Raw genomic sequence first — 27,166 nt, forward strand, 5'->3', positions numbered from 1 at the left:
GCTCAAAGGCTTGCATGGCCAAAATCCGCTCTCTGGAGAATCTCTCCAGCACTATTTCTATCAGCTGTATTTCCTTTATCAGTTTCAAGCATAACATTTATTTTAATGACCCCCCCTTGAAGTACAAGGGTGGCATTTCTGCCCCCAGAAGCAGTGAGGGATGTTACAGCGAAGCGGGTCCGTGGGTGCTGCCCCAGCCCCGACACCCAGCGCTGACAAGGAAAGCCCTGCAGGTCGCCTTTAGCAAGTGACCCAGGCGAGAGCTTGGTGCATTCAAGTATCTCTCTCCAAAACCAAACCAGCCTGTTGGGTTCATTACCGAGACTTGCTTCATGACAACATTACCCAAATATTTTCTTATTAAAACCAGCAGCATCCAAACACACACCGCTCTCCACCTGGCAGGTGAATGTGCTGTTGCAAAACTGGGCTGGAGAAGTCTCTCCAAACCACGGGATCTTCAGATAGGTCTTAAAATAGAAAATGGTGTCTAGCTTGCTGGCGGATGGTGGAGGAGACCAGGGCTGAACACTGCGGCACCCCGGGGTGCTTGGACCCATGGTGAGCCCTGACTCTGCCCCAGCACCCACCGCAGCCACCGTGGCATCCCCTTGCCCTGCGATGAACTGGTGTGGCCATCTGGGGAGGGCAGTCGCTGTCCTGTAGACCTTGTGCTGCCAGAAAGGAGTCCTATGGGCATATCAAGGCAAATGGCTGTAGACAGGTTCAGCCGATGAAATATTTTGAAACTGAAAATTTTGGCCTTTTTTTAGCCCGTTTGAGGCTGGGTCTATGGATATGAGTGCTCATGGAGCTTCTGCTACATGCCTGGACACTAAATTTCAACAGTTAAGGCACCATACGTACCACTTGATCCCTGCAATTTCCAGACTACAGCATCAAAATTGCCCGAAAATTGTTTTTTGAAGGCAGAAACCCTGTGAAATGTGAGGAAGAGCCCGATTCTCTGGCTGAACACCTCCAGAGATCATCCTTGTACTCTGCTCAGCTTCCTTCTGCCCCAGGTTAGATCAGCTGGCGGGGGGAAGCCGTGGGCAGAGACCACCAATGCAACAGCCGGGCACAGCGGCCGGGAGCAGCGGTGATGGCCACCAGCTGCGAGCCGCGGGCAGAAGACAAGCTCTGAAAAGATCTTGCTTTTTTATTAGAAAACTTCAGTCTGCGGAGGAGGAAAGTGAACCGGGACCTCATGCACCCGCCGTGAGGGATGCAGGACATGGTAAAAAGCCCAGCTCGGCAGCAGGCATGACCCAAAGGGAGGCCAGAGGCCAGAGCTCAGCTCTGTGACCTGGAGAGGTTTTGAAGCAGGTGAGCCTAGACCTTCACAGCAGAACTATTTTTCAAAGCTCTTTTTAAGCTCGAACTAAGAAAGAGTTGCCTTTCATAACTAGAAGAAGAAATGAACTCCATTCAAAGAGCAGCCATTTTTGGGTACTTGGATGATGTTGAAGCTCTTGGCTGAAGCACAGACTGCCATAAAATTGGCCACAAAAATATTTAAGAAGCTTCCTCTAGATTTCCAGCCTTGCAGTTAGAGCAACCTGGTTCTGAAGCAGCCTACAGGGAGAGGGGAAAGGGGGGGACCCGGCAGCTTTTGGGGTGCGACTCAGTTCGGGAAAGGACTGGGCACGGGGCTGAGCCATGCGCTGCCGGAGGAGGGCTTTCTCCACCGGTGCTCCGGTGGCCCTGGGACGGGCAGCACCAGCCCGGCCGCTCACCAGGGAGCTCCTGGTCGCAAAGTCACCGACAGCCCTGCGGCAAGTCCAAGCCGTCACCGCTGGCACGGCTCCTGCTGGCCTCTGCTTTTCTTCCCAGGTGGTGTGAAACCTCATTGCGCGTTGTGTTTCTTAAATGTTTAAATGAGAGAAATAAACGGCGTGCGGAGCCTTCCCCAAAGTGCTGAGCACAGGCAGGGCAGGGCTGGGCCAGCGCCCTGGAGCGGGATGTGACCATGAACTACAGCCGGCCAGACTGGTCTATTTTTATGACCCAAGCAGAGAGACATGGGGATTAATCAGCCAGCCCACAGGGGACAAGCTAAGTTGGGTTTTAAATTCTTTGGTGCTTGTTATAACTCAGGTGAGTCTCTTTGTTCTTGTGACCTGTAATTTTTCATTTGACAGACAGCGTCCCTTGAACACAACAGCCAAACAGCCATGTCCAAACACACCCTGTACCCGGGAAGCAAGACCAAGCTAACCCAGCTGCCTCTTTGCTCCAGTTCACAAAAGCAAATTTTCCCCCAGCACAGGAGACTCCAGCAGCAGTTTGGCTGAACATCGCTGCTCCGTGCCCAGCACCGCCCCAGGGGCCTCGGCCGCCCGCGTGGTTAATGCTTAATGCCAGGCACAAGTGAAGCCGTTTCATTGATCCCCTCCCGTGTACCCACGCGTGGGGTGGCTGGCTGCCTCCTCCCGGCCCCAGGACGGCGCAGGGCAGGGCTCCCTTCTTCCCTCGTTCCCAACCACAGCCCAGGCATCGTGGGACGGGACGTGGGCTGGCATGGCCGAGTCCCATCCTTGGAGGTGTTGGGCTGCAACGGTGCACACCGCTCTCCTCGGCTTTCTAGTGCAGGCGATGGGCTCCCCGCTGGGATTACGAAGCTTTGTGTTACCAGTGCCAGGAGCGAGGACTCGAGTTTTCTTTTTTCCTGCTTGCCCTGCTCCCCTTCCCCCTGGCACCAGGAGGCAGAAGGATGTGTCAGCTCAAGGCTGAGTCTAAAGAGGCTTAAGCTGACTATTTACCTTTGCAAGGGTCTATTTTTGGCTGCTCAGCTGCAGCTAATTCAATGAACAGGGCAGTGATTCAGGAGAGAAGCCACATGAGGGTCATTGTTTCTAGGATCCACTTTACTCCTCTGTGGGGGCCAGAAGCCTTGCTTCTTTTTTGTTCCTTGTTTTTTTTCAGATGGCAAAGAGTGTCACAAAGGAAAAGGGGATCTTGGGGACAGGTCAGAAGGACCTTGTCCTGTCCAACACTTGACTTGTTGCCTTTCTTTCACTGCAGAGGAATCCCAAGGTTGCTCCTGACCCTACCCCAGCCGCTGCCAGAGGGCTTCAGGCTGGCTCCACACACCCTCCTGTCCCCACACCTTCCACCCAAAAGAAGCTTGGAAGTTTGTGGATATCCAGTGTGAATTTAATAATGGCATCACAAGTTAATGAACAGGCTGAGACTGGAACCAAGACACCTGGGAAGTGACCGCTGCTGGTAAATGGGGAGCAGCCAGGTTATCACCTCTGTCTCTTTATTTCTCTGACTATTGCAAAGTGGAGGTCAGCATATGACAGGAGCTCCGGGAGCTCCCGATGGCGAGCACAAGGGCTGCTGCAGTAGAAAGACACCTGAAATCTCCCGCTGGCGGTGGGACCCGCAGGGGACACCAGGCCCAGGAGAGCTGGCCGAGGGGCGGCGTGCTGGTCCCGGCGATGTGTTCCCATGCGGCTGAGTGCCGCTTCAAACAGAAAAACCAGCTTTTTCCACATGCTGGAGAACTGCGGTGCAGAGTCTTTAAACAAATCCTGAGTGATTTCCACATTGCTGAATGACATTTTAATAGTGGAAAAATAATGCTCAAAATTATCTACTTCATCTCTTCCTATTGTCTTTTACTGGCTGGGAACAACTGCTGCAGCAAAACCATCTCTGGATCTTCTGGTCGGTGTTTGCTGGTGCCTGCAAGCAGCCAGTGAGCCCCGGTGGGGTCTGCCCACCCCGTGCCCAGCGCGCAGAGCCCGGCAGAGCTGCCCACGCGCCGGCCGCTCCTCGCACCGTGCTCCCGGGGAGGCACCCAGCTGCTTTGGCGCTGACGGACGAGCCACGGTGGTGGGAAGTCCTCGCGGCGATGCCCGTCCGGTGCGGGGAGGCAGGTGGCAGCAGGCAGTGCCTGGCTCCTGCTGTCCCCGTGGGGAGCTGGCGCCTGCCCATGTGCCACCAAGCCGCTCTGCAGGAAGATGCTTCTGGCATTTTCTGACACGTCATTTTTCTGACCCTAATTCAACCACCGCCACTTAGAGCTTGCATCTAGATGAATACATCGAGTGCTGCCGCACGTCGCCAGGCTGAAATCAGTGGAGCCCGGGGAGGGCGATGCAGACCCAGCACCCAACACGGCTCTTTGTATGGCTGCAAAAGGAGCGGCTCAAGCTGTGGGGATGGCGTCTAGCCAAGTGCTGTCCCCTGACTATAAGGTACGGCACCCAGCCTGTACAGCAATGTACCACACAAATGCCTCACACAAACTTTTATTATTCACTGAAACATCATAAATCTTGAAGAACTCCCTGTTTCACAGCAAAGCAGCCACCAGCCCTTATACGAGGTGTCACCTCCTACAACCCCAGGACACACCTGCAGCCTCGCAGCCTCGGTACCTCTCGAAGCTGGGCTATACCGGAGGTGTGCAATACTGCAGTAGGTTTCACCATTGCTCTCATCAAGGGGAAGGTTTTCATCCTCTGAATTAAAGGCACACAAATCAGGAGCCAAACTGTCCTTCTGCCACACAACAGCCAGTCTTTGGCATGGTGCCTGCATAGGGTCAAGTCTTCTTCCCCTTACGAATGCAGCATGCACTTGGTTTGTGCTGGTTTCACACAAAGCATCCCAGTTGCCAGCCTCACCTCCCAGCAGGTATGGGGCATGTGGGCTCCAGAACAGGCTGTGGGTAAGGCCTTGCAGAAAGATTTTTAGAGAAATTTGCTTGTCAGATGCAGGAACCTGCTGCAGCACTATGCATGAGCATACAGGGTTTTCCACACACGCTGCTAAAAGGACAAACAAGCCTGATAGGCAATGCTGAAAAGTGAGTATGGACTTCCCCCCCTGCCAGACCAAGACACAGTTGTGTAACAGAAGCAATGTGGTTGAAGTGAGAGGGAGCAAGACAACCGGGAAAGGCTGCAAGACTTCATACACCATGAAGAGGGATGCAGCAAAGCCAGCACAGCTCACTGTCACCTCATCTCCTTTTTCATTCTTACAGGGAAACTATTCCCCTGGCTCTGTTTGGCACAAACGCTGGCTCAGGACACACCTTTGGATGCCACTGAATTTGGTCAGGATATTTGGCAACACAGCTGTGCTCAAGGCCCCAGCTCCACTTCTAGTTGGCAAATTCTACAGAAGACAAGAGGAGAAACATGCTGTCCTTTCAAAAATACTTCAAGGGAAACCTTTATCAGAGATGGAGGTCAGCAAAAAATGACTGCAACAAACCAAATTTCATTTTCACTTTGGGATGGGGAAGAGGGTGCACTACTGGCACCAACTGAAGACCCTAAAGCCCACTTGGAGTGTATGTGCTACAGCCTATGGCAAAGACAGGTAAGGACAGTGAATATTCAGTAATTGAGAAGAGCCAAAGGAAACGCAATGGGAAACATACTGGAAACAGACTTCCACGAACAAGTGTCTAAAGTCTGTAGCTGTCAGCATAAAGAAACAGCTTTGCTGTACTGTCATGAAGAAATAAACTTTGAAAGGTGTCTATGAAATACCCTGACTACAGAAAAGCAGTGCTTTAAGAACAGTGGCTGTACACTTTCTGTACAAATGGAAAAAAAATCATGCCAGCCAGTATACCATATAAAAAAAGGCGAGAGACAAGACCTTTAGGTGACCAGTTCTTCCTCGCCAACAAGGCAGACACCTTCCCTGCAATCCCAATAGTCTGCAGTTTTATTTTTGGCAGATTATAATTAAAATGGTCTTTATGGCTTTAGAGAGAAGCCACTAAGCTGCAAGTTTTGGTTGAAGCAGAGAGTGCGTGTGTGGTATGCTTCGGATGAAGGGACATTGCAGGCAGAGGTCTTGCCACAGCTCTGCTCCTTCCACCTGACCCACAAACGCTGCTGGTTGTACTTGGCTCTCTTTAGTGTTCTCATTTCTCATCAGCAAGTAACAAAGTTCTGGTTGCTAACCAGTCCAATCCCAGAGGCAGAATAAAAAGTCCTTGTTAAGACCTAGAAAAAGCATGTTTCTAACAAAATCAAATCCAAACACGTGCAAACACTGTTCCTGGTTTGATGCGTTTTGTTCAGGTTCCACCACCAGTGCACTGGAATTTGCTTTCCTTGCAGAGTGATTTCACTCCTCGTCCATTCTCCACCTTTCAGTCTTCTCAGGAGTCTTGACAAGCTATCCCTCCATTTTTGTCTTCAGTATTTTTTCCTATGCACATCCTTCCTGCCCTTCCCTCTTCCGCTGTCACACCCTGTTCCTCTACAGCTATTTTCGGAAAGCAAAGACGTCCCGTGTTTTCAAGCCTCTCTTGCCTTCGCTTCCTGGTTTAGGAGAAGACACTTCTGCCAGTCCCCCATACGGGCAACTCTCGGACTCCGGGTGATGGCCAGAGCACTCCACAGCAGGGATGAAGCCACTGTCCCACATTCCTGTCCCACACAGCTTGCACAGGTCATGCAGGCTGCAGGGGATGCGGGGTAACAGGTGGAACTGATAGAGCAGACTCCTCGCCTAGAGGGGAGAGAGAGACAAAGTCATTTACTCCTCACCAGGGGACGAACATGGAGAGCAGGGGTAGCCTGTGGCCTCCTGTCCCATCCTCCTGTTTGGCTACCTTAGGAGAGTCAAAGCTTTAGCAAAGGAGCATCCCTCCTGAACACAAACCTGAAGGTTAAACAAGCCACTGGGGACGCTGCCAGGTTGCAGGAGCTGCCGCACATCCCACGGCCTGCAGTCACTCCCAGCCCGAGATGGGTTGGGGACTGTGGTACAAAGACGAACAGCTCTGTCTGCCATTTCCCTGAGCATTTGCAAGGGTTATCCCAACCGTACCATCACCTCCTAAGCACTCTACAACTATCTCTTATTTCTGCAAAACTTGTTTCCAGGCAAACAGCATCATCCTACCCTCCCAGGCTTCAGACAAGCCGGGGAATACAGGAGATGCGAAAGATGAAGCATCAGTGCCTGATTTTCTCAATGCTCTGACTCATCTCTTGGACCTGAGACTCAGCCCACGTCAGCACACGGGCATTTACCTTCCTGAGTACAAGTTCTCCGTTCATGTGCATAGCCAGGTTGCTGAAATGCAGCAGCATCTGGTCAGTGGCCAGCTGTTGTTCAATGACATCATCCCCATAAATCACCACGATGGCCACACAGATAAAGAGGTGGAAATAGTCAGTCTGCAATGAGAAAACAGGGGCTGGAGTACAGCAGGTGGAGGCAGAGGTCTGACTTAACCTCCTCACCCTCTACGAGCATGTCCTTAGTGAGATTTTTTGCTCCTTCCGGTTTTGCCTAGTGGTATACAGAACGTGAGTTATTGGTGAATTCCGAACCACAGCTGAGTCAAAGTCTCTTCCCTTTACAGTGCGGTAGCAAGGCTTGGACCACAGCTTTCAAAGCAGACTAGTGGTTTTTGGAAAGACATTTTCCAACTGTGTAAAAGAAGTCTGAATTTCAGAAGTGGATGTTCAGCACTTTCTGAAAAAAAACTGCTTTTGAAGCCCAGACATCCTCAAGTAGGAGAGGCAGGCCTCCATCCTCCTGCTACATAGGTAAACCTCTTTGATAGTTACAGACCCTCTGTAACACCTACTTATTTTGGAGACTTTGCTACTAAGAGCCTTTATGGAAATTCTGCAACACTTGCTGGGACGGTGAGGATTCAGCAAAGAACACACTGCTGCCCAGCACGCACTGTGCCCATCGCTAGCTCTCTAACCTGATAGTGAGCCCAGCATGCTTCCCACATGCGCAAAGCCTCAGCATCTGGAAATTCGCGTTTAAAACAGAGGAGGATCCAACGGTGACAGAAAAGCATCTGCAGGCCATCCTCTCCCAGGGAAGTAAGGTGCTGGTAGAAGCGTGGGTGCATGAGCCGTAGCAGCTCTCGCAGGTACATCTGGAAAAGATGCAGAGCTGAGCCACTGCTTCGTGCACAAGGACTCGTGCCGCCCTCACCCGCCATCCTGGGGAGCCCCTGCACCGCGTGCCAGACCTGGGCTCCCGCAGAGCTGGCCACAGTTCTCTTTCTTACAAAAAGCTCCAGCTTTACGGCCTGTTTATTACAGCACAGCCAGGAGCATGCTTGGATCTATCATTAAAGGCCAGAGCTCACAGACCACGGCAGCTATTTCACAAGGAAGGATGGAGGGTGAAAAGAAAATCCCATGACAGCTACATCGTGAAAAGAAAGAAGGGAAGAGATTCAGGCTGAGGAAAGCAGCTAGAGATGTAAAAACTAGAGAAAAGGAAGGACATAGCTATCTCAGGCAATATTTCAATTCAATAGAGGCCGAGCAATATGGAAGTGATTTTGGAAAGCCTGACTATACAGGCACATTACAGTGCATAAATCTGTACATTAACTAACTGCACCTCACCAGCAGCCTCCCATGGGGTTTCCACCACAAGTTTACTGCTTTAGATTGGTGCCATCATGACCCGGATAGGATTGTTTAGGTTTAGAATGGATTTTTCAGGATCTTAACCAGAAAACAACTGAAGTTCATGTTAAAACCTAAAAAGTTCCCATTTTTAAACAAGATCACCTTATTTTAAGAAATTCTGTCAGATATATAAGGCTTTTCATTTGAACAAAATTTAAAAAATCTATTAAAAATATTAAGACCTTAAAAAAAATCCCACAAAAAAAGAGGGCTGCAGCTCAATCAACTCCTCTGCCTCATTCACACCAAATGCCCCAGAATCAGGACAAAACCAAACCAGTGAGTCTTCACTGCCTGAGAGAAGTGCAAAGTTAAAGCAAGCAGCATCCTAAATACATTTGATCATAAAAGATGCCTTGAATCAGCACCCTTTAGCATAGCCAAGGTAACTTTACTTTGAAAATGTATTGGCTATAACTGCCTCTGGAGTGTCCCAATCACTCGGGATCAATTTTATCCACCAGGTATTTTGTGGCTTTGGAGTGTGATTCAGGATGCTGGAACCCAACAGCCCAGGTAACTGCTTTATGGCATTCTTCTAATTTGACTGGGGAGAGGAGAAGCTAAAGACAGGGCTAAAGGGAGCTCAGCATTCAGCCTCACCAGCTGTTTCTCCATATCCTCATCCCGGGGTGAGCTGATGAAGATTGTGTTCTGCATCAATCCTACAAAGCACCAGAAAGTATCCGACTCATCTAGGACCTCTGCCAGGAGTGGGGCAACCAGGTCGGACATCCCCTGGGAGTATCCAATTGTTGGGTTAAATACTGCATAGTTCAGCAAGATCCTCCTGGAGAAGAGATGCAAGTGGAGAGGTGAGACACGGAGAGGGCATGTCACAGCTGAGCGCAGTGCCCTTTCCCTTCTACCCCAACTGCCACCGTACAGGCTGAGTCAGGCAAAGTGCAGAAGAGCAACAGATCACTCCTGCCATCTAAAAGATTAACTCGCAATTGCACCCGGAGGCTTGTGAACTTTTGAGCATCTGTACAGCATGCTGCACTCCACAGAACTGCTTTCCCTGAAAGAACTATATCTAGAAGCATAACAAAGATACACGAACACTATACCTAAATGGAACTCTCATTTTTTAGGATTATATCATTTTTGCATCAATCCAGAGAGGCTCCTGGATGGTCAACAAGAACTCTGAATAGCACACAGCAGCCTAAGACAATGGATTTGAACAGAACCCCTTTAGGCTCCTATTTCCCAACCACAGTACAGCCCACTGGGAGCAGTGCAGTAGGAACAAACAACACAGTTCATCTCAGGTACAAAGACACATGACCCTACTGTAAGGTGCTTTAACACATACAGATAACCCTGCTGCAAACATCAGTCCAGCAAAATAAACTCCAGGTTAAGGTTTTCAATACACAGACACCAAAATATAAAAAGAAAATGAGAATTTAAAAAGACTAAGAGGACAGAAATGAAGGGCCCATGGGAAAGGAGACCTGATGCCTACACATCCATGAGGCTCCAAGCCATACTGTTAGATGAAATCCAACTGTTTTGTAGGCACACGTTTACAAGTCACACACCCATGAAGAAGACTCTGGTGTTCTTGTCTTCCACCCTGTCAGGAGAACCACAGACCCAAGCAACTGCCCACAACCCTGCTGCAGCACCCATGACCCTCCCATAGCTACAGAAGACTCACACCTCTTCTGTGCCTATGTACGCAGGGAAGCTAGGTGATGGGAGCAGGGCTGTTATATCAAGAAGTCAATGGCTAAAGCTGTAGTGAAAGTACTGGGGAAGAAGTCCTTGTTTTTGCATCAGTTGGTACCAGTCACCACATGCACGGTGCTCTTCCGCATTCCCAAGGCAGTGACCCAGGCAGCCTGGGCCAGGGGGGCTTACCGAGTTTTCTATACCTTCAGTAGGACACATTGTTTGGGACACTAGAATCAGACACTTCACCTCATAGTTTCCACATTTGGGTTGTCCTCCCCTCGAAAGAACTGATTGCTGCGGTCAGTCCTCACGACGTCTTTATCTACCGTGAACTGTACTTTACACCAAAACTCTTTCTGTTCATCTGGAGTCATTGAAAGCCTGAAAATTGAGCAGCAACAGGATTACATTGCCAAGAAAGAATATGATTGCCACAAGGAACAAAAAGCCTTATTTCAGCTTGAGTTTTCAGAGAAAAACTATCTCTGTACTCATCACCTGAAAAACAGACAAGCAGGTCTGTCCAGAACGGCAGATTTTCTGTCCAAATGTATTACTAGAAGGAGCCTCCTGGGTTATAAATGGGATGACATTATGTGTTTTATGTGATAAACTCCACTTCAGAAGCAGTCGGACTCTGCTCTCCACTGCTCCTTGTGGGTGTCACACCAGAACTCACCACTTTGTTTTGATTGTCTCCTAATTAATAATACTACTGTCCCTCTCCAGCTTAAGTGTACCCACAACTAGATTACAACATACAGTTCTTGCAGTAATAACTTTGTTGAATTAGATATTTCTTCTTCCTTCCAATTTTTACATCCAGATATATTTACAAAGAAATACAAGACCCCATTTTCACCTTCTGGATGCTAAACTAACATGTTCTGCTTCTAGTTTTGCCTGTGAGATAAGCTTCCCTACGTGGTACTGGCGAGCCTGTTTCAAGACCCCAAGAAAGAAAATATTTGAGCTATATGGTATTAGCTCCAGACCCTCAAGATGTCAGCTGTGCCTGATACACCTCCTTTACCATCCCTCTCACTTCTCTACTCCAATCAGCCTCTCCTGAAGGAGGCAGAGACTCTGTACATCACCAGCGGTATTACTGTGACGTCAGGCCTGAGGAGAGATGAGCAGGGGAGGATGAAGCTGGTCTGTTACCGTTTCTCCTGGATCTCAAAGTATTCTTTCCTCTTCTGCAGCCTCAGTGCCTCCCTCTCTTCAGAGGTGGACTCGTAGCTGTAGTAGTGCAGCAGAAAGGGCCACACCTCCCCACGGATGGAAATATCAATCCCACCAAAGAATATGGCCTGGAAGAAGGAGCAAAAGTTATGACTGGTACAGTTTTAACATCCCCCAGAACAGCAACAAGAAACTGCCCGCTACTATGCTTTGGTGGCTTTGCAGTTCTTTCCTGACAAGTGACGCCTTGATTCAAGCTCCTGCAATTTGCACATGTTTAGAGGGAAAGTGCTGGCCTTCTATTCCCAGACGAGACACAAATCGGGCTCATTTCAATGTCAATAACCCCCCCTGGAGAGGCTCTATGATTAACGTGTCGTTCTCATGTCACGGCTTAATCCTCAATCTTGGAGACACTGCATTTCACTGCAAACTTCTCTCTCAGGACCTGGACCCAGTGCTCCCCCGCAAGCCCTGCATTATTTCATACCGTAATCTCGATTTTTCTTTCTTTGATTTGTTCATATTGCATTTTGCAAACACGTCTAGCACTGGACACTTTGGTTTACTAATTCCAACTGGCAGCAGAAGCTGGAGAACCTCGCCCTCCTTGGCCAGGGAGATGCTCTACCATCCTGCCTGTAGCAGACTCATCTGCAGTCCCAGCAAGACCTCCAGCCAAGCACTATACGCCAGTCTTTAGACTCTCAAACACCCAGTTCTTGCCCCCAGCATGAAAGCAAACTCTTGTGGCTTCCACCTGGGGATTCACACTCTGCAGCAGGAGAGAAAGGATCAAAACCGCAGCAGCCAGCCCTCTCACCTTCTGCAGCTTGTACTCTTCTTCCACCTGTCCGGATTCATTCAGGTGATGGAGCCAGGCAGACACATCAAGACGCTTGTACGTGTTCTCCTCCGGGTGGGTTTCCGAGGAGGGCAGCTTGGGACGGCGGATGGAGAACTGCATACATGTTTTCTCATCAGTTAGCTGCTGAATGGGGGAAAACAAAACAAAAAACTGAAGGCAGGAGCCAGAGATAGCAGCAGAGTATGAAACCCGGTTATTTTCAGAGCAGGAAAACCTTTTCGCGTGGCTCGCATAGGATTAAGCACTGAGGCACTGCACTTGGGGAGGTTTTTTTTTTTAAATTCCAACCATTACAATAGCAAGAGTGATTAGAATAATTAAAAATCTGAGTACCACAAAACAGCTTCATCTTAAAAAAAAATTGTTTCCATTCCTCCCCCAATCTTATCCCTGACCTGAAACTGAATTAATGCTGCTTACAGCAAAACTTCACCCTGCCAGGAATGCCTGCAATAAATTACATATGATTGGCCATATACAAAGGGATTGCTGTTAGGCAAGCAGGGAACTGCACTGCCAGGCTCTCTAAGGGCACTCATGATCCCAGTGCAAGACTGCAGCTGACATTTAATTTAAAAATCAAAGGTTGTTCAATGCAAAAAGTGAGCCCATGCGACCATAATAAGAAAAGCAGCAGGGGGCTCTGTGGGAAGGATGGAAATTTAAAAATCACTGTTTCTAATAAGCACATACAGTATCTTAAACAGATAATTAAAGAGCTCTTATCACATTTGTATGTAGATTGAACAAAATATGGCAAGATGCCTTGTCAAAACATTTTCCAAAGCAGTGTGCTACGCTTCACAAAATGGATGAAAGACTCTGACAGAATTTCAGACCTACCACTGCAGATTTCCCAGCCACCTTACATGCCTAAAGCACATTGGTGACCTGTCGGGTCTAGCAAAATAACTACCTAAGCAAGTCTTCTGTATTATCTTCCCCCATATTCCACAGGCAAAACAGGAATGCATGGGGACAAGCAAGTACAAGAGAGACCTCGTGTCCGACTCGCAGTTGCATCCTAAACAACACCCAAAACATTGCAGCTTTCTGCCTGACCTGGTGACATGAACTCATAGCTTCATTTCTCCAACACGCTCCCCTGGCTAAAAGCCTAAGTGTGAAACATCTGCTGGAAAAAACCCCTTTGCCCCATGAACCTTGCTCGGGTACCTGGTCCTTGAGATGGGTCTCTGTGCAGTACTTCCATTGCTGAAACACCTCGGACAGTTTATCCAGGCCACCATGGTGAAAATGGAAGATCTTGTACTGGCTCTCCCTGCTCGCAACAACCAGCTGTCCACAGGTGCATGCCTCATCACTGTGGGACAAAAAAACATGGGAGAACAACCTGCATTTATTGTTCAGGATAACAAGGGGCCCAGCAGGAAGGGGGAATATCAGATGAGAGAGAGGAAAGCAAATTACAAAGAAGTGTAGCACCAAGTTGTCCCTTAAAACAGGGCACAGAAGTAATTTTACAGCTCTGGGACTTCATGATACTTATGGTCCCTTTCAACTTGAGATATTCTATGATTCTATGACATGGCCATAGTGACCATTTTCCTCAAGAAGCTCCACTTGTGCCTGGTAATGGCACTCTTTTACCCTTCCATCACGTGAAGGAATTAAATTTTGTCTTCCCTGGAGAAAAAAACCCAAGAAGTACGCCCCAGCAACATTAAGGCAGTACACAAAGTCAGCTCCTATGGATGAGCGGACTTGGTCACACACAGCATTGTGTAAAGAAGCAGGGAGTGAGAGTGAAAATAGGGAGTAAAAATGTTTTTAATAACTTTTGTAATAATTTGAAAGATAACTGAAGAGGCTAAGAGCAGCAAGACCCTAGAGGAGCCCTAGTGAGGGGCAGGCAAGGGAGGAGGTACCCTAAGTAAAGAAGTTTTCCACGCTTCCAGGCTATCTGAAACATTTTTGGTAAGACAGCTAAGAGCAACCTTTACCTTAGTAGGGAAAAAAGTCCTTTAGGCCCCATAACTGTAATTCAGAGGCTCTCCTTGGGAAGGCTGACACTTGTTTTCCTGGAGACAACCATTAGGGAAAGACTTCCAAGGAGGACTGCAGAAGCCATCTGCCTCCAAAGCCCAGTGCGCACTGATCCAGAGCGCACACAAATACCACACACAATAATACGTTACCTAAAGAAGAGGCGAAGGGATCTCATTTGTCCCAGGTCCACTCTAAAGACACCACAGACCTGCTCGAGGGCAAATACTTTCTGCTGTTCGTCCCATCTGGTGCTCTGCGTTTGCCCATTATTCTCCTGGAACTGGGCACTGGCGTCAAGGCTGGAGGCAGAGCTGGTGGAGCAGGTCATGCGATTGTCACACGTGTCCCTGCAGACGAGAGCATGGAGGAAGAAAGCCCCGCAAGACATCAGCCAAAGACGACTGCAGTTACATGCAATAACCACAGATGCTCCATGTTAAAAATCTTTTGTCAGAGCTCTGAAATTGGAATTCAGTACAGGTCTAAGGAGTCAATAACTGACAGCCCACACAAGAGATTAAATTATTTTTATTTAAATTAATTCCCTACCATCCCAAAAAACGATCCTATTTTTGGTCTGTTCCTAACTTGCACACCAAACTGGGGAGAGCCAACACCATGCCTCAAAACGTTGACTTTTGAGAAGGCAAAATTAAGAAGCCCTATGTGGGAACAGCCCAGATTGCTCCGAGGAGTGGCCCATCCCCTGCTCCTTTGGCGCAGCACAAGGACCAGTTTGGGGAGCTGGTACAGCAGGCACTTGCCCGCTCTCCAGCCCATGCCACAGAGCCCTAAGCTGCAGGACCCCTTCAAACCATTGTGCTTCTGGGATTGATGACCCCTTGGCATGGAAAACCTTGGGCCATTGAAAAAACATGACTGCCGAAGTACAGGTGCTTGACAGGCTGCTTCAGCAGCTCCAGCAGCACTTAGTGAATAACATCCCAAGGATACGTCTTGCCCCACAGCTTAAGCAACCTCTTCAGCAGGCAGCTCAGCTGCTCCGCACTGAGCCGGGGCTGGGATGGGAGGAGTGAGCGCATTCAGATGGCAGCATTGACTCAGGATCTCATCTGGCAAATTCCCTCAGTGACCAGTAAGATCCAAAGATATGTCCCCTGAACTCGAGTTTCTCATTACACCTTTGCCAGTGGACCTGACAAGCCTGGATTCATGTGTATAATCTTTAGACAAATGGTTTCTGCTTGCAAACTTGAAACTTCGGAGAGTTAAGGAGCGGGAAGTTACACATGGGCTCTTTAACCCACCACAAAGTAGAGAACGTGAACCCAACTGTTTTCCAATATGCTAGGAGCTCACTGCACCCCAGATATTTATCTGTAAGAGTAAGCTGAGTTTAGATTAAAAAAACCCACATGCCCGCCACCAGCCCTGATCCCAAAAGAAAAATATCACTGCTTTGAGAATTAAGTGAATCTGAAACTGTGACCCCTTGATTCTTAAAAAGGCCAATACATGTGAACAATCTCAGCGCAAACTCTGAATGGGTTCCGCTGTGAAATCAGGGTTTGCAAAACAAGGCAAGTAGCAGGTATAAAGACAGCCCCCTGCAATGCCACTTTATGCAATGTTTTCTAATCCGCTTATCTAACAATGTAGGCACTGAACGCTGAAAATCACACACTCAGCATGCATCTGCAGCACACCACATCAGTATGCTTTCCAAGCCTGGCTACAGTGCCTCTTCCACAGGGACGAGCCTTATTTGCAGCATCTACTCATGGTTCAGGTCATTGCATTCCAATGGACAGGTCTCCGGACATCCCAGTTAGTTGTGGGTTAAATTTTTAACCAAGCCCCTGTGAGCTGCCCAGTTCAAATGTATGACTCAAAACCTTAGCGCCCACACGCATGGGAAATAAATCCCCGAGCCCCCTTCTCTGGTTCTGCAGCATTATGTAGATGAGACCAAGTCTGTTTTACTTTCAGCTAAAAGAGCACTCTGTTCATGAAGTTCTGCTGCTCCGTTTTTCTGAAAGAAAGCATCAAAGCAAAACTTACATTCAAGCCATTTGGAGGTTGAGGTCTTAGAAGTGACACGGCAATATCGCCATGTGAGCAGGGATCACACAAGATACCCAAACTCCCTCGAAGAGGAACGATAGCAGTTTTTCTAGGTTAGACACCAGGATACTTCCAGTCTCAAGCGTAGCTATACGCTACCACCTGCACCTTGTGAATTTTTGCATGAAAACTGTACTCGCCTTTGTGAAAAATCAAGCATTACTTTCTGATAAAGCTGCAAAATATCACACTTTCTAAAACATTCAGTATCTCATGTTAATGCAAAAGTAATAGGAGTCCTGGTTCAAGACACTTGTGCCGGACTGCTTGCTATAAGCAGCTGGTATTTATGGAGCAACACTTCATAACAGCCACAGCTGGTTACACAGGATTTTCCTGGAAGAGATGACTCAAACTAGTTTAAAGACTAAGCAGAGGCAACCAATTTTCTAAAACTCTTGCAAAGATGAACTGGTCAGTACGACAAAGGGCTGGAAGCCGGGTTGGCTGTGAGGATCATTGTCCTGCAGTTCCCTCGTCACAGAGGCCAACATGCCCATTCTTCAAGAGCATCATCTCAAACGACCAGCGGCAGAGAGATGACTGCCAAGAAACAATAGTTACCAGTAGAGCTGGGCAGGCTTGCTTTGATCCCCGGGAATTGTGTAGCTCCTCAGTACAGAACGCTATTGCCAGCTGCAGTTCCTTCTGCTATGTAACCAAAATCTGCTTCAGATATGCAAGTAGCTACCGGAGGCTGGAAAGGCCAGTTACAAAGGTGCTGGCAATGTTATATTTTCTGGAAATGCTTCTTCAAGTCAAAATGTTTACATTTAGCCACTAGTTACAAGCTTGCACACGCATCCAACATACACGGAAGCAATTCCAATGTTTTCATTGATGTAGAAGATGAAATCTGAAAGAGACATCTGTATACCCCATGCCCTTCAGAGAGGTCGATGAACACACCTACATTCATACATAGTACAGATGCAGAGAGTACCACCGCCTACATTGGTGCATACTTAATCACTGTGGAAATTAAGAAAAAAAAACCTCACTGTGTTTAAAATTACTTTTTCCTGTATATATTGATTTAAAAAAAAAGACTTTAATCTGTTGGACTACTTTTAAATATAATTTTAATATTGAGATCATTCTGTATGTAAGTAACAAGTAGTATGATCAATGCTAATTTTGTGGATTCTGGGGAGTCTTCTAACTAGGCACACAAGATACACAGATGCAAGGGAAGAATTTATTATTTGTCAGACTATTGTATCTGTTAGATGAGGAATTTATACCAGAGTGCCCTGCAAAAGCAGGGAGCTGAAGCACTGCAAGGCAAATAGCTGGAGGAACATTCCAGAGAGACTTTGAGTTGTGGGATACAGGAAAAACAGAGCGCCAGCTAGTATGCAGCACTGCTCAGCAAAACAAGAGAACAAGTGCCATGGTCTACGGGAATAAAAGGGACAGGGAAAAAAAAATAAGGAGGATTAGCAAAACCTGAGGCAGGAAACCCACGGACATATTCATGATTCCACTTAAGTGTTTTCTCCTTACTGAAATCCCATTACTCTTTTGTCTCAGAATACATCTCATTCTTGCTGGTGAGCAAGAACAGGTGGTGATGTATTTTCTCCACTCAACAATCAACTACAGCAATCAACCATATCTACATTCCTCGAACTTTTGTAGCCCCTAAGAAAGCAAGTGCTTGCGTAAGGCAGCCATCATCCTCTTCCCACTGCACGGGAACTCTCTCACACGCCCGATCTGAGGAGGTCAGCCACACTGCAAGTGAGACTTTCGACATGCAGTAATGTAGTAATGGGACCTAACTTACTGTTCAGTCAAAGCATTTGTACACACCTACAGCATAAAGAGAGATAAAACCATTTATTATTTCTGTTATAGAGCCAGGGCAGAGACCTGCACCAATTACATGGGAAGGCTATTTCAGCAACAAAGATCCAGTAACTCATTGTACGACACGATGTGACAAATGTAATTATAAGAGGGAAAGGGGCTGAAGATTATACCCATGATGTGGCAGCTACCTAAGCTGTCAGCATGCACCACCCGATTCCCAGAGAGCCTCTTGCAAGAGCCAAACCCTCCTCAGTTGGCTCTCCATCACCATTGTACTAAAGCATGCCTTCACTAATAACAGCTTTCCTTACAGCCCGAGCTATTCCTGCACGCTGGCTTGTGAAGCATCATTTACAGACAATAAGTATCATCATAATGTATGAGCATCCATGTAATGGGAATTACATGCCCCTTTTCCTCCCCAGGGGTTAGCATTTCTCTGTTTCTCCACTATTCCCCACAGGCACTGACCTTCTAGGTTCCTCTTCTTTCCAGCAAGGTGAAATAGCTCATGGCAGCATCAGCTGCCTAAAACATGTAAGACAGATAGCTTCAAATAAATAATCCATCAATAAAAGTTCAAAGCTATCCTGAAATGCCTAAAAATTAGGCGAATGTACAAAGTGAGGTAATATACAAAGTGAGGTAATATTGGGCAGCTGGAACCCAAATCTATTGTTCTGATAAAAAAAAGTGTCCTTGACAATATACATATATTATGAATTGTGAAACGTGCTGACTTCAGTGACATATGAAAGACGCGCAAAAGAAAACAGATTGGTAATTTGGGATTAAAAAAAATTTGTCGAAATGTTTCTGCTCGTTCTGTGTAATGCTGCAGAGGAGGACTGGAAGGACACTCGCAGGATGGCACCAGCTTCCAGAGGAGCGTGGCCATGCAGAGCCAGTCGTTGACAGTGAAATGCTGCAGTCGCACCAGCTCTCGCATCTGATCAGCACAGACGAGTAACTAGGTTAAGAATTGTGTTAAATTCACCCTTTGGCTGAAAATATTTGGAACTTGAAGTTCCTTTGCCTCAGAGAGCCTGAACAGAATCGATTTACACTGACCTCGCTGAACAGGGAAAAAGGTGTTAGATAGTCTGGATGAAAGCCTAACCAGAATTTCTGAAATTAAATGTCAAAACATCCTCATGTGGAAGTGTATCTATACGTCTGCAAACGCGCGTGGAAACAAATCTAACAATTCTTCCCATTTGTTGGGGAAACCTGTGAAAAACTGCACAGGACGTTACAGTACAAAGTACACGAATGTCAACATGGACTTTCCAAAAGCTTGTTCCACAGGCTTTCCATTGATCTGTTTGCTTTCAAAACATAAATTTCCTCACGTTGAACTGCACTAAATGCTATTTAGTAGCTAATTAACTTTCTGTGCTGAAAACCTCCTGTAATTGCACTTCTTTCACCTTTTTTAGCCTGTGTCCTCCAGGGAACCCAAGCTGTCCTACGGCATTTGTTCTGCTCATTTCTATCTCACAGGCACAAGTTCCTTCCTGACACCAGACTGCCAATCACAGCTGCAGAGGTCACTGGAGACCAAATTAGGAGCACTCTGCCTCTGACAAACTTGCTTTGCTTAGCTTGCCGTAAAGGGAAAATAAAAGGTTATGAAAAATAATTGTATCCTTTCATGCTCGGCACCAGGAAGCAGATTCAACAGCGCTTCTAAAGTCAGCGTATTATTGTTAGTCACTCTTCGTATTAACGATATTCAAAGAACAAGCTGTTTACATCTTAAAAGCATTGGAATCCCTCCCTTTCCCTGTACAGGAAAAGAGCAGAAGGTGGTTTGTGGTCACCAGCCGTCTACACATCGGCCACCTCACCGGCACATGCTGTGGGGAGGGCAGCAACTTCTGCGTTCACCCTCTGACCTTGGACTGTAACAGCAACTTCGTGATCAGGGACGGGGCTCTGAATTAACATCAACTCTGCGAACACAAGCCTGACATAAAATATTTTAACACAACGGAACGAGGGACTCAAGGAAACCCAATTATGCAGCTTTGCCTTCTGATAGGCGTAATTGGTTTGTCCTTGAGAAATAAAGATCAAAACAATTTGTTATGCTTTACGTGGCTATTGCAATCCGCTTCTACAGCACCCTGACTGCCTTCCCAGAGCACGCACAACCACCCAGCGCAGGTAGAACACGCAGCGTCCGCCTCTGCCGCCGGTTCATCATCCCAAATCTTGGCGGACAAAAGCCGACCTGTGCGGCGCAGCGGCCGGCGCCCCGGGATGACCCACCTCTGCAGCGGCGCTGGGTGCTGCCTTCCGGCCCCGCTCCGCCGAGGAGGGCGGCAGCTGAGCGAGAAGCCTCACTACACTGGGGGCTTTGTTGCTCCTAACTCATTCCTCCAAGTCCTCGTGGCCTGAAGGGAAGCCGAGTGATTTTAGCCAGCGAGAGGGGGCATTAGAAAAACAGTCCTGCTCACCTCCAAAGGGTTCCCCCCAACTGCTGTGAATTAAACCAGAAGGAAAACAAAATAAACCCAGAATTCTTGAGTTAATTATTTTGAATCTATATGGGAAGGGGAAAAAAAAATCAGAAGTTTGCAGTGAATTAATCTGTGTTTTAATCTCTTTTACCCAATCGATGTCTGGAATGTGATACACATATACCTTCAGTTAAAAGACAAGCAATCTGTTTTTCACAGATGAGACTTCCAGACAGGTGTAGGCTACTTAGGTAAAACCCAAGGTTTTTCTCTGTGACTTCTTGTTGCAGTGAGGTAGCAGGGGCAGAGTTAGCAGTTCGATGCTTATGAATAAAATACACATAGCTCCCGAGAAGCCAAACACAACAAATCATTTAGAGCCGAGCGTATGCTGCTCAATGATGCAAATGTTACCTTCATTTTAAGGAAGGAAAATATTCCAAAAGCTGAATGGCAGATTTTTACAATCCATACAGAGAAGGGGCACCTCATGCCTAGGCTTTAGCTCATTAATAAATCAATCGAAATGCAACACTTAAAAAAAAAAAAAAATTCCTTAGATGGAAAAAGTGATTTCTCAGCAAAGCCCGAAAAAGAATGTTTGCTTTTCAGCCTATTCCAGACTGGAAAAGGGGACCTTTCTTACCAGTGTTTATTTTATATTTAAAATCAATGGATTATTTTGCTTTTTTCTTTCAGTTCTATCCATGCAAAAATAAAATTCTACACTAATTATGCTAATTACAATCAAGCCTTCAAAACCCTGGTCCCTTGAAAGCCCTGAAGATTACCTTTGTTCTTGTATTCTTGGCTCTAAGCAATGAACTGGGAATTTCAGGGGGACTTTTTACTGACAGACAAAGTTAACCAACTCCCCGGACTCTGCACTGCTGCTGACCCAGTATTAGCAGAGCCAACACCACCCAGAGAGAATTTCACTGTTTCCACAATACAATGCGGATTTCCCAAGGGGAGAGCTTTCTTCAAGTAGCAGAAAAGGGAGAGCAAAAAGGAGAGCTGACTAAAAGCATGTTTCAGAGTTATTGCAAATGCTTAATGCTGTTATAATTGCGAGGACCGAGCCAAGAAGACAGAGACTATGCAGATTTATTTGCATATACTGTTGTACTTTTAGAGGGGACATGCTCTTTATTTTGATCCAGTTAACGCAATTCTTCCCCCACAAAGCTCTGGATACCGGCCAGCACCATTTATCTCCACTCTCAATTAGGATTTCTGGGCGTTACGATCGTATAAATAAGGAACAGAAGAAATGCAAAAATATCCTGGGAAAAGGCACTTTATTGCAATACCTCCCGGAGAACACAGCCACTGGTGTATTTTACCCCGCTCCTGCCCGCCCCGTCTCCCTGCTCTCGCAGTCTGGCCGGTCTGTCACGCCAGCCTTCCACCCCAAACCCCTGCATTCCCTCAGAAATTCTCTGTTTCTCTAGCACAAGCCCAGGCTGTAATTTTACTGTCCATAATTCTGTGGGGTTGCAGTTGCCCAAGCGAAGGCGGCTGGTAGGGACCCACGGCCCCTCAGCCTGGGGGCACGGGGGGTGGTGCAGCGCTGTACCCGGGGGCAAAGCGCTCCCTAACGCGGCTCTGCTGAGGCAGCACGGGGGCGGGCAGCACACGGGCCCTCGGTTTCACCGGCTACCGGGGCTACCGGGGCTACCGGGGCTACCGGCGGGGGGCGGATGGCGAGCGGCCGCCGGGCAGCGCCCGGCCGCGCCGCTGGGCAGAGCGCGCCCCCTGGCGGCCGCGCCGCGCCACCCGCCCGGCCCGGCCCCGCGCTCACGGCCCCGGCCCCGGCCCCGGTCCCGGCGGCGCTGCGAAAGCGAAGCCCCGTCCGAAAACGGGAGTTTAAAGCCTTCCCGTCCTCGTAAGCAAACCCCAACAAGGCCTGGCGCCCCAGAAACCCGGGGTCGGGGGTGGGGTGGGCAAAGCGGTTCCCCTCTGTTCCTCCATCCCTCCCGTTTGCGTGGCCGTGGGATCTCCTCCTTCGGCATTCCCCTGCTCTCGTCACGGACTGTTCCTCCCCTGAAACCCCAAATAAATAAGCTTCACGAGCCCGCTAGCTGCAATTCCCGATCTCGAGTTAGCTGCCACTATTTTCTTCCATAGAAATCTGGCAGCGAACCAACGGAGGGAAAAAACAAACCTGCTATAATTAATGTTCTTGCTGTTCAAATATTTATATAAAGCAAGATAGAGCCGTATGCCTCCGCAATCTCTTGGATCTGTCCAACCTTCTCAGCTTTGCAGCCGGTAACAACTTTAATTAATTACACAGCATTGCTGACGGCCAACGGCTAAGGCCAGCTCCTCTTCCCAGTACCTGGCTCCACGCAGACCACCCGAAAGTACTGCCTTGGGAAGTTTACACCTACCCCACGACTCAAAGAGAAGGGAAAAAGGACTGTCCTTCTGCTGGAAGAAGGATTTGGGGATATTTTTTTCCTGGGCACAGGTTTGGGTACAAATGCAATTAGGTGCTTTGGAGTCTTAACATCATAAATCACACTAGATTGGGCAAGGTCCTGGGGAATTGGAGCCTGAACCAGAAGCAGCGAGGCACCCCATGCACTCATCCCTAAGGCTGAAATCATCAAAAGTAAGATAGCATGACACAAGATGCTGCAAGAAGTTACATGAGATTTAGAAGTCTGTGACCAATTCCCCCGGTTCTAAGAATATAATCACTTCTGTTACAACAGCGATGAATTCCCACCCTCTTGATGACTCCAGAGCTCCTGCCAGTTTACACTAATTTCAGCTCATTTCCCCTATAATTTTGCCTCCTGTTTATTCTGCAGAGGTCTGAACAGCACTAAGCCTTTCAGGTGAGCTGCCAAAACAACATGATGCAACACCGTACGCTCTGTTACCACCCGCTCCTGCAGCTGCTGCCACCCTCCGTAACGCTGCGCCTCCGCTCCCTCGTGAGAAGGTAATTTACTGATTAGCTCCCTGGGAAGAGGCTTAACAACAGGATGTGCAACACATCTGTAAAAATTGCATCAACTGCAACACCAAAGGAGTTTTTCCTTGTGTTGTGTGCTTTGCCTAGACCGTTTGTAATAGTTCTGTTCGGTGAATTCACGTCAGCTGAAGAACACGGGAACTGTACCATCGTTCAGCTCCATTATGAAAATGTTTCATTATTTTTATTACTGGCTGCTAAAACGATTGCCTTCTTAAGAAAGACATTTCCTTCTTGCACTGGTATCTGTGACCACATTGGTCACATTGCTTCTGCTCGTCCTTTAAAGCAAGCGCTGTGGAAGCGTGAGCTGGCATCTATTCCATCACCTGCAGGACTGTTCACCGAGCTCCAGCCTCCAGCCAGATGTTGCCCCATGCTCCACTCGTACTATTCCACCAGTGAGGCTTCTCAGTCCAAATTCTGACTGTATCGACCAACATCCCAGCCTGAAGTTAGTGAAGGAACCAATGCCAGCATTTATTTGTCCTCTTCAGCATTTTTGCATGGTGCTCATGAGGTAACAGCAACTGCAGTTTATTACTGAAGCGAAAAGCCTTTAGCAGCCCTACCACCCATTGCTAGGGAAAGCTCCTGTTAACCAGGGATCACTCTAGCACAGCACAAAAAAACCCCCCAAACCAAACCCCACTTACAGAGCGCTAAGTGCTTCCGCAACCGATTGGTATAGATCTGATGCCATTGTCAGTTAAAGTAACTTCAGAAGCATTGGTTGAAAGACATTATATAGGTGTCAGATGCTATTTTGTCACCAGGATATAAGAAAAGGCTTTTAGTTTCACTTTACTGATGGGGAAAATGGAAGCCGAGTAATTTAGCAGGGCAGCAACAAGCCAAAGCTGGGCATAGAGTACAGTTGTCCTGAATTAGTGCCCTTCAGACAACAAGGCAAATGTTTCCTGACAGACAGCAAACAACGGTAACAAGAGAGAAAAGGAACAAAATGGAACAATTTTATTCCCAGTATCCCTCCTTTCCTACAGAAATGCAGTCAATGACAAAGCCGCTATCAATACAGGCATTTCCCACATTAGCTACCTCCCTGCTGGAACCACTTACTATGAGCAGAAAGGGCCCCCCAAAGTTAATACGGACACAAAAACCAAGAGAGTAAAGCCACCTTTCCATGAGAAATGAGTGCACTATGCAGAAGAAGTGCCAGGCTCGTCTAAAGAGAGAAGGAAGAATGTGTATGCTGGTGATGGGACACTCCCATAGCTCATAGCCTGAGGAATTGTGTAAATGGGAGGAAAGCATCGATCGCTGCATGGGATCCCTGGCAGCCTGTCAAACTGAGAAGCAGAGGCAAACAAAAAACCCAAACAACAATGGATACGTTTTTATTTCCTTATGTTCTACAAGGCGAATTGTTGACTTAAAATGACTGACTCGTTGTGCAACTCAAATGCTTCCAAGCCTACCTCCCTCCTTCCTCCCTGTCCCTGTTCTGCACGCACCGGTATGTGTTTGTTGGCTCCCTTCTGCCCAGGAGGCCAGGCCACCTTCTCAGAGGATGCTCCAAGAAGCACATGGGACTTGTGACTCCTGGTCATACAGATATTTTGGCAAGCAGCTTGCTGAGCCCCTGATCTCATCTGATCCAAGTCTACATGTACATCCTAATTCTTTCACAATGTCACATTTTTCCATTTCTGATGATACATAATTGCATGGAAAGAAAGATGGCTGGACTGAAACACCCATGCAATGCATTGCTTCAGCTGCTGAAACAATCACGGGGAAAAGCAAAGTTCTCTTTACAACAGCTCCCCAGTGCAGAGGGAAATAACCAGAAACATTCGGTCCTCTTTGCAGGGAGGAGGTGGTGACCAGGGGGTAGGGAGGGAAAAGAGTTGAAACAATCTGCCAGCAGCACAAACTTTGTTCGCGCTCCAATTCTGGCTCAGATGGGAAGCAGCTAGCAGAAAAAAAAAAACAACTTTAAGAAACAAGGAAGCTGTTCTTATGCTTGTAGTGACTTCTGAAACAGCATCCCCCGCCCCCAAAATGCTGGGATGAACACAGGAAATAAGAGAATGCTTTTTAATAAGACTTTTACAAAGTATTCTATGCAAAATCTCCAACTCAAACAGTTTGTAAGATCCTGCAGATATCATGCAAGGGGGCTCTACGGGAAAGAACAAATTGGCATAAAAAATGGACACACTGGACAAAAGCCTTTCAAGTCTGAAGTCCCAAACAATGAAAGGTCTGTTTTATTAATCTGCTGCAAATTATGAGTGCCGCATACACTGTACGAGGCTTCCAGACTGGTGCCAGAGGAGTTAAAAAAAAAAAAAAAAAAAAAAAAAAGAAAAGAGAAGAAAGGGAAATAAAAAAGTCTACCAGGACCACGAGCAGTGTGTTTGCAAAGGCAGGCTTTGCATTGCTGGAGCTGTCAGGACTCTGGCAGCACACGAGGAAAGCCGGCAGAGGGCTCGCCCGAGCCAGGCTGTGAAACAACAGGGAAATGCTACACGAATTCACAGGCAAGGTAGTAAAGATGCAATAAACTGTATTTCCTTCCTTCCCTGACACTATTAGCAGCTCAGAGCACAAGCGTTGCAAAACAGTTAAACCAGAACGCTGCTTGGCCCCTTGCCGTGCCCCCAAACGCTGCGCTGGCACCCTTCTGCACCAGCTCCTCTCCTGGCGCACGCTGTCGGGTGCAAAAACTCTCCGAGACTGCTGCACGCCTTGGACAGCACATGGCCTTGTGGGCCAGGCCAAGGATTTCCCCAGGATGAGTTCAGTCTCCTGGTTTTCAGCAGTTCGGACATTATTCTGAACGTGTCCCTCGCTACTCCTGCTTCTAACCACTCAAGTGGGGATAATGACCCCTTAGTCAGGGTGTGTGGGTGAACTGGGCCACAGCTGAGGCCACAGCTTCCCCACACACACACTGAAAGACAGAAATATTTTTCCTTTAAGAATCTAACTGCTAGAACTCAGAAATGTTCACAGAAGCATTTTAATTATACTTTATTTACAAAAAAATGCTTCAAAACCCCCAAAACTTCATTTTTTTCAGAGTGACAGAGACAGGTCAAACACACAGATTGTCAGTGCTGCTCCAAGGAAAAAAAATTTTACACACCTTAAACAAACCAAGGCTTTGGCAGCAGTGGATTTGGGGGTTTTCTGTTTTTTTAAGTCAAGGCCAAGAAATTTCTAAGCCAACACAACATTCTCTGCAAGTGTATGCAACTGAAGTTTCAACCCCCAAGCAGTAACCCAGTGTTAGAACACAAACTGAATGGGACAAAAAGCCTAGGAACCAATAAAATAAAGTCAGTTAATAGAACTGATATTTAATCATTCAAAGGCCTCTCTGTAAAATGTTTTCAGGGTGTGTTTTGTGACATTTATGTAGGTTCCAGTCTTCTACATTCCTATGAATACTTGTCAAAAAAGACTGTCAGGCATCATGTTTAGAGAGCTAAAAAGGTCACCGTCAAACTGACATTGTTCAACACAATTTGGAAACCAAAGGCCCATCCTGGGCACTCTGCAGCTGCTTTGCAATGCCCCTCTGCAGCCAGAGGAGAGCTGCTGTGGGACAGGATGGGATGGGACAGCCGTGCTGGCCGGGCTGCTCAAACCACTG

The 27,166-nt window shown here is 47.5% G+C and overlaps 1 protein-coding gene across 7 annotated transcripts in view; it reads right to left on the bottom strand.

The window, feature by feature from the left end:
* Window positions 1-4,249: 4,249 nt before the first annotated feature.
* TBC1D16 (TBC1 domain family member 16) overlaps window positions 4,250-27,166 on the bottom strand; it is a 32,731-nt gene continuing 9,814 nt past the window's right edge. For 5 of the 7 annotated variants that reach the window (XM_052808241.1, XM_052808239.1, XM_052808240.1 and 2 more), the window contains exons 4-12: window positions 14,334-14,531; window positions 13,351-13,498; window positions 12,130-12,297; window positions 11,286-11,434; window positions 10,368-10,502; window positions 9,042-9,228; window positions 7,712-7,891; window positions 7,023-7,169; window positions 4,250-6,495 (exon numbers count right to left, since the gene is read on the bottom strand). In XM_052808241.1, the coding sequence (XP_052664201.1) occupies window positions 6,250-6,495; window positions 7,023-7,169; window positions 7,712-7,891; window positions 9,042-9,228; window positions 10,368-10,502; window positions 11,286-11,434; window positions 12,130-12,297; window positions 13,351-13,498; window positions 14,334-14,531 (1,558 nt within the window). In that variant the 3' untranslated portion in view covers window positions 4,250-6,249. The remainder of the gene's footprint in view (window positions 6,496-7,022; window positions 7,170-7,711; window positions 7,892-9,041; window positions 9,229-10,367; window positions 10,503-11,285; window positions 11,435-12,129; window positions 12,298-13,350; window positions 13,499-14,333; window positions 14,532-27,166) is intronic. The other 2 variants (XM_052808244.1, XM_052808245.1) reach the window with 2 other exon arrangements.

Source organism: Harpia harpyja, chromosome 14 (genome assembly GCF_026419915.1).
Source record: "Harpia harpyja isolate bHarHar1 chromosome 14, bHarHar1 primary haplotype, whole genome shotgun sequence".
NCBI lineage: Eukaryota > Metazoa > Chordata > Aves > Accipitriformes > Accipitridae > Harpia > Harpia harpyja.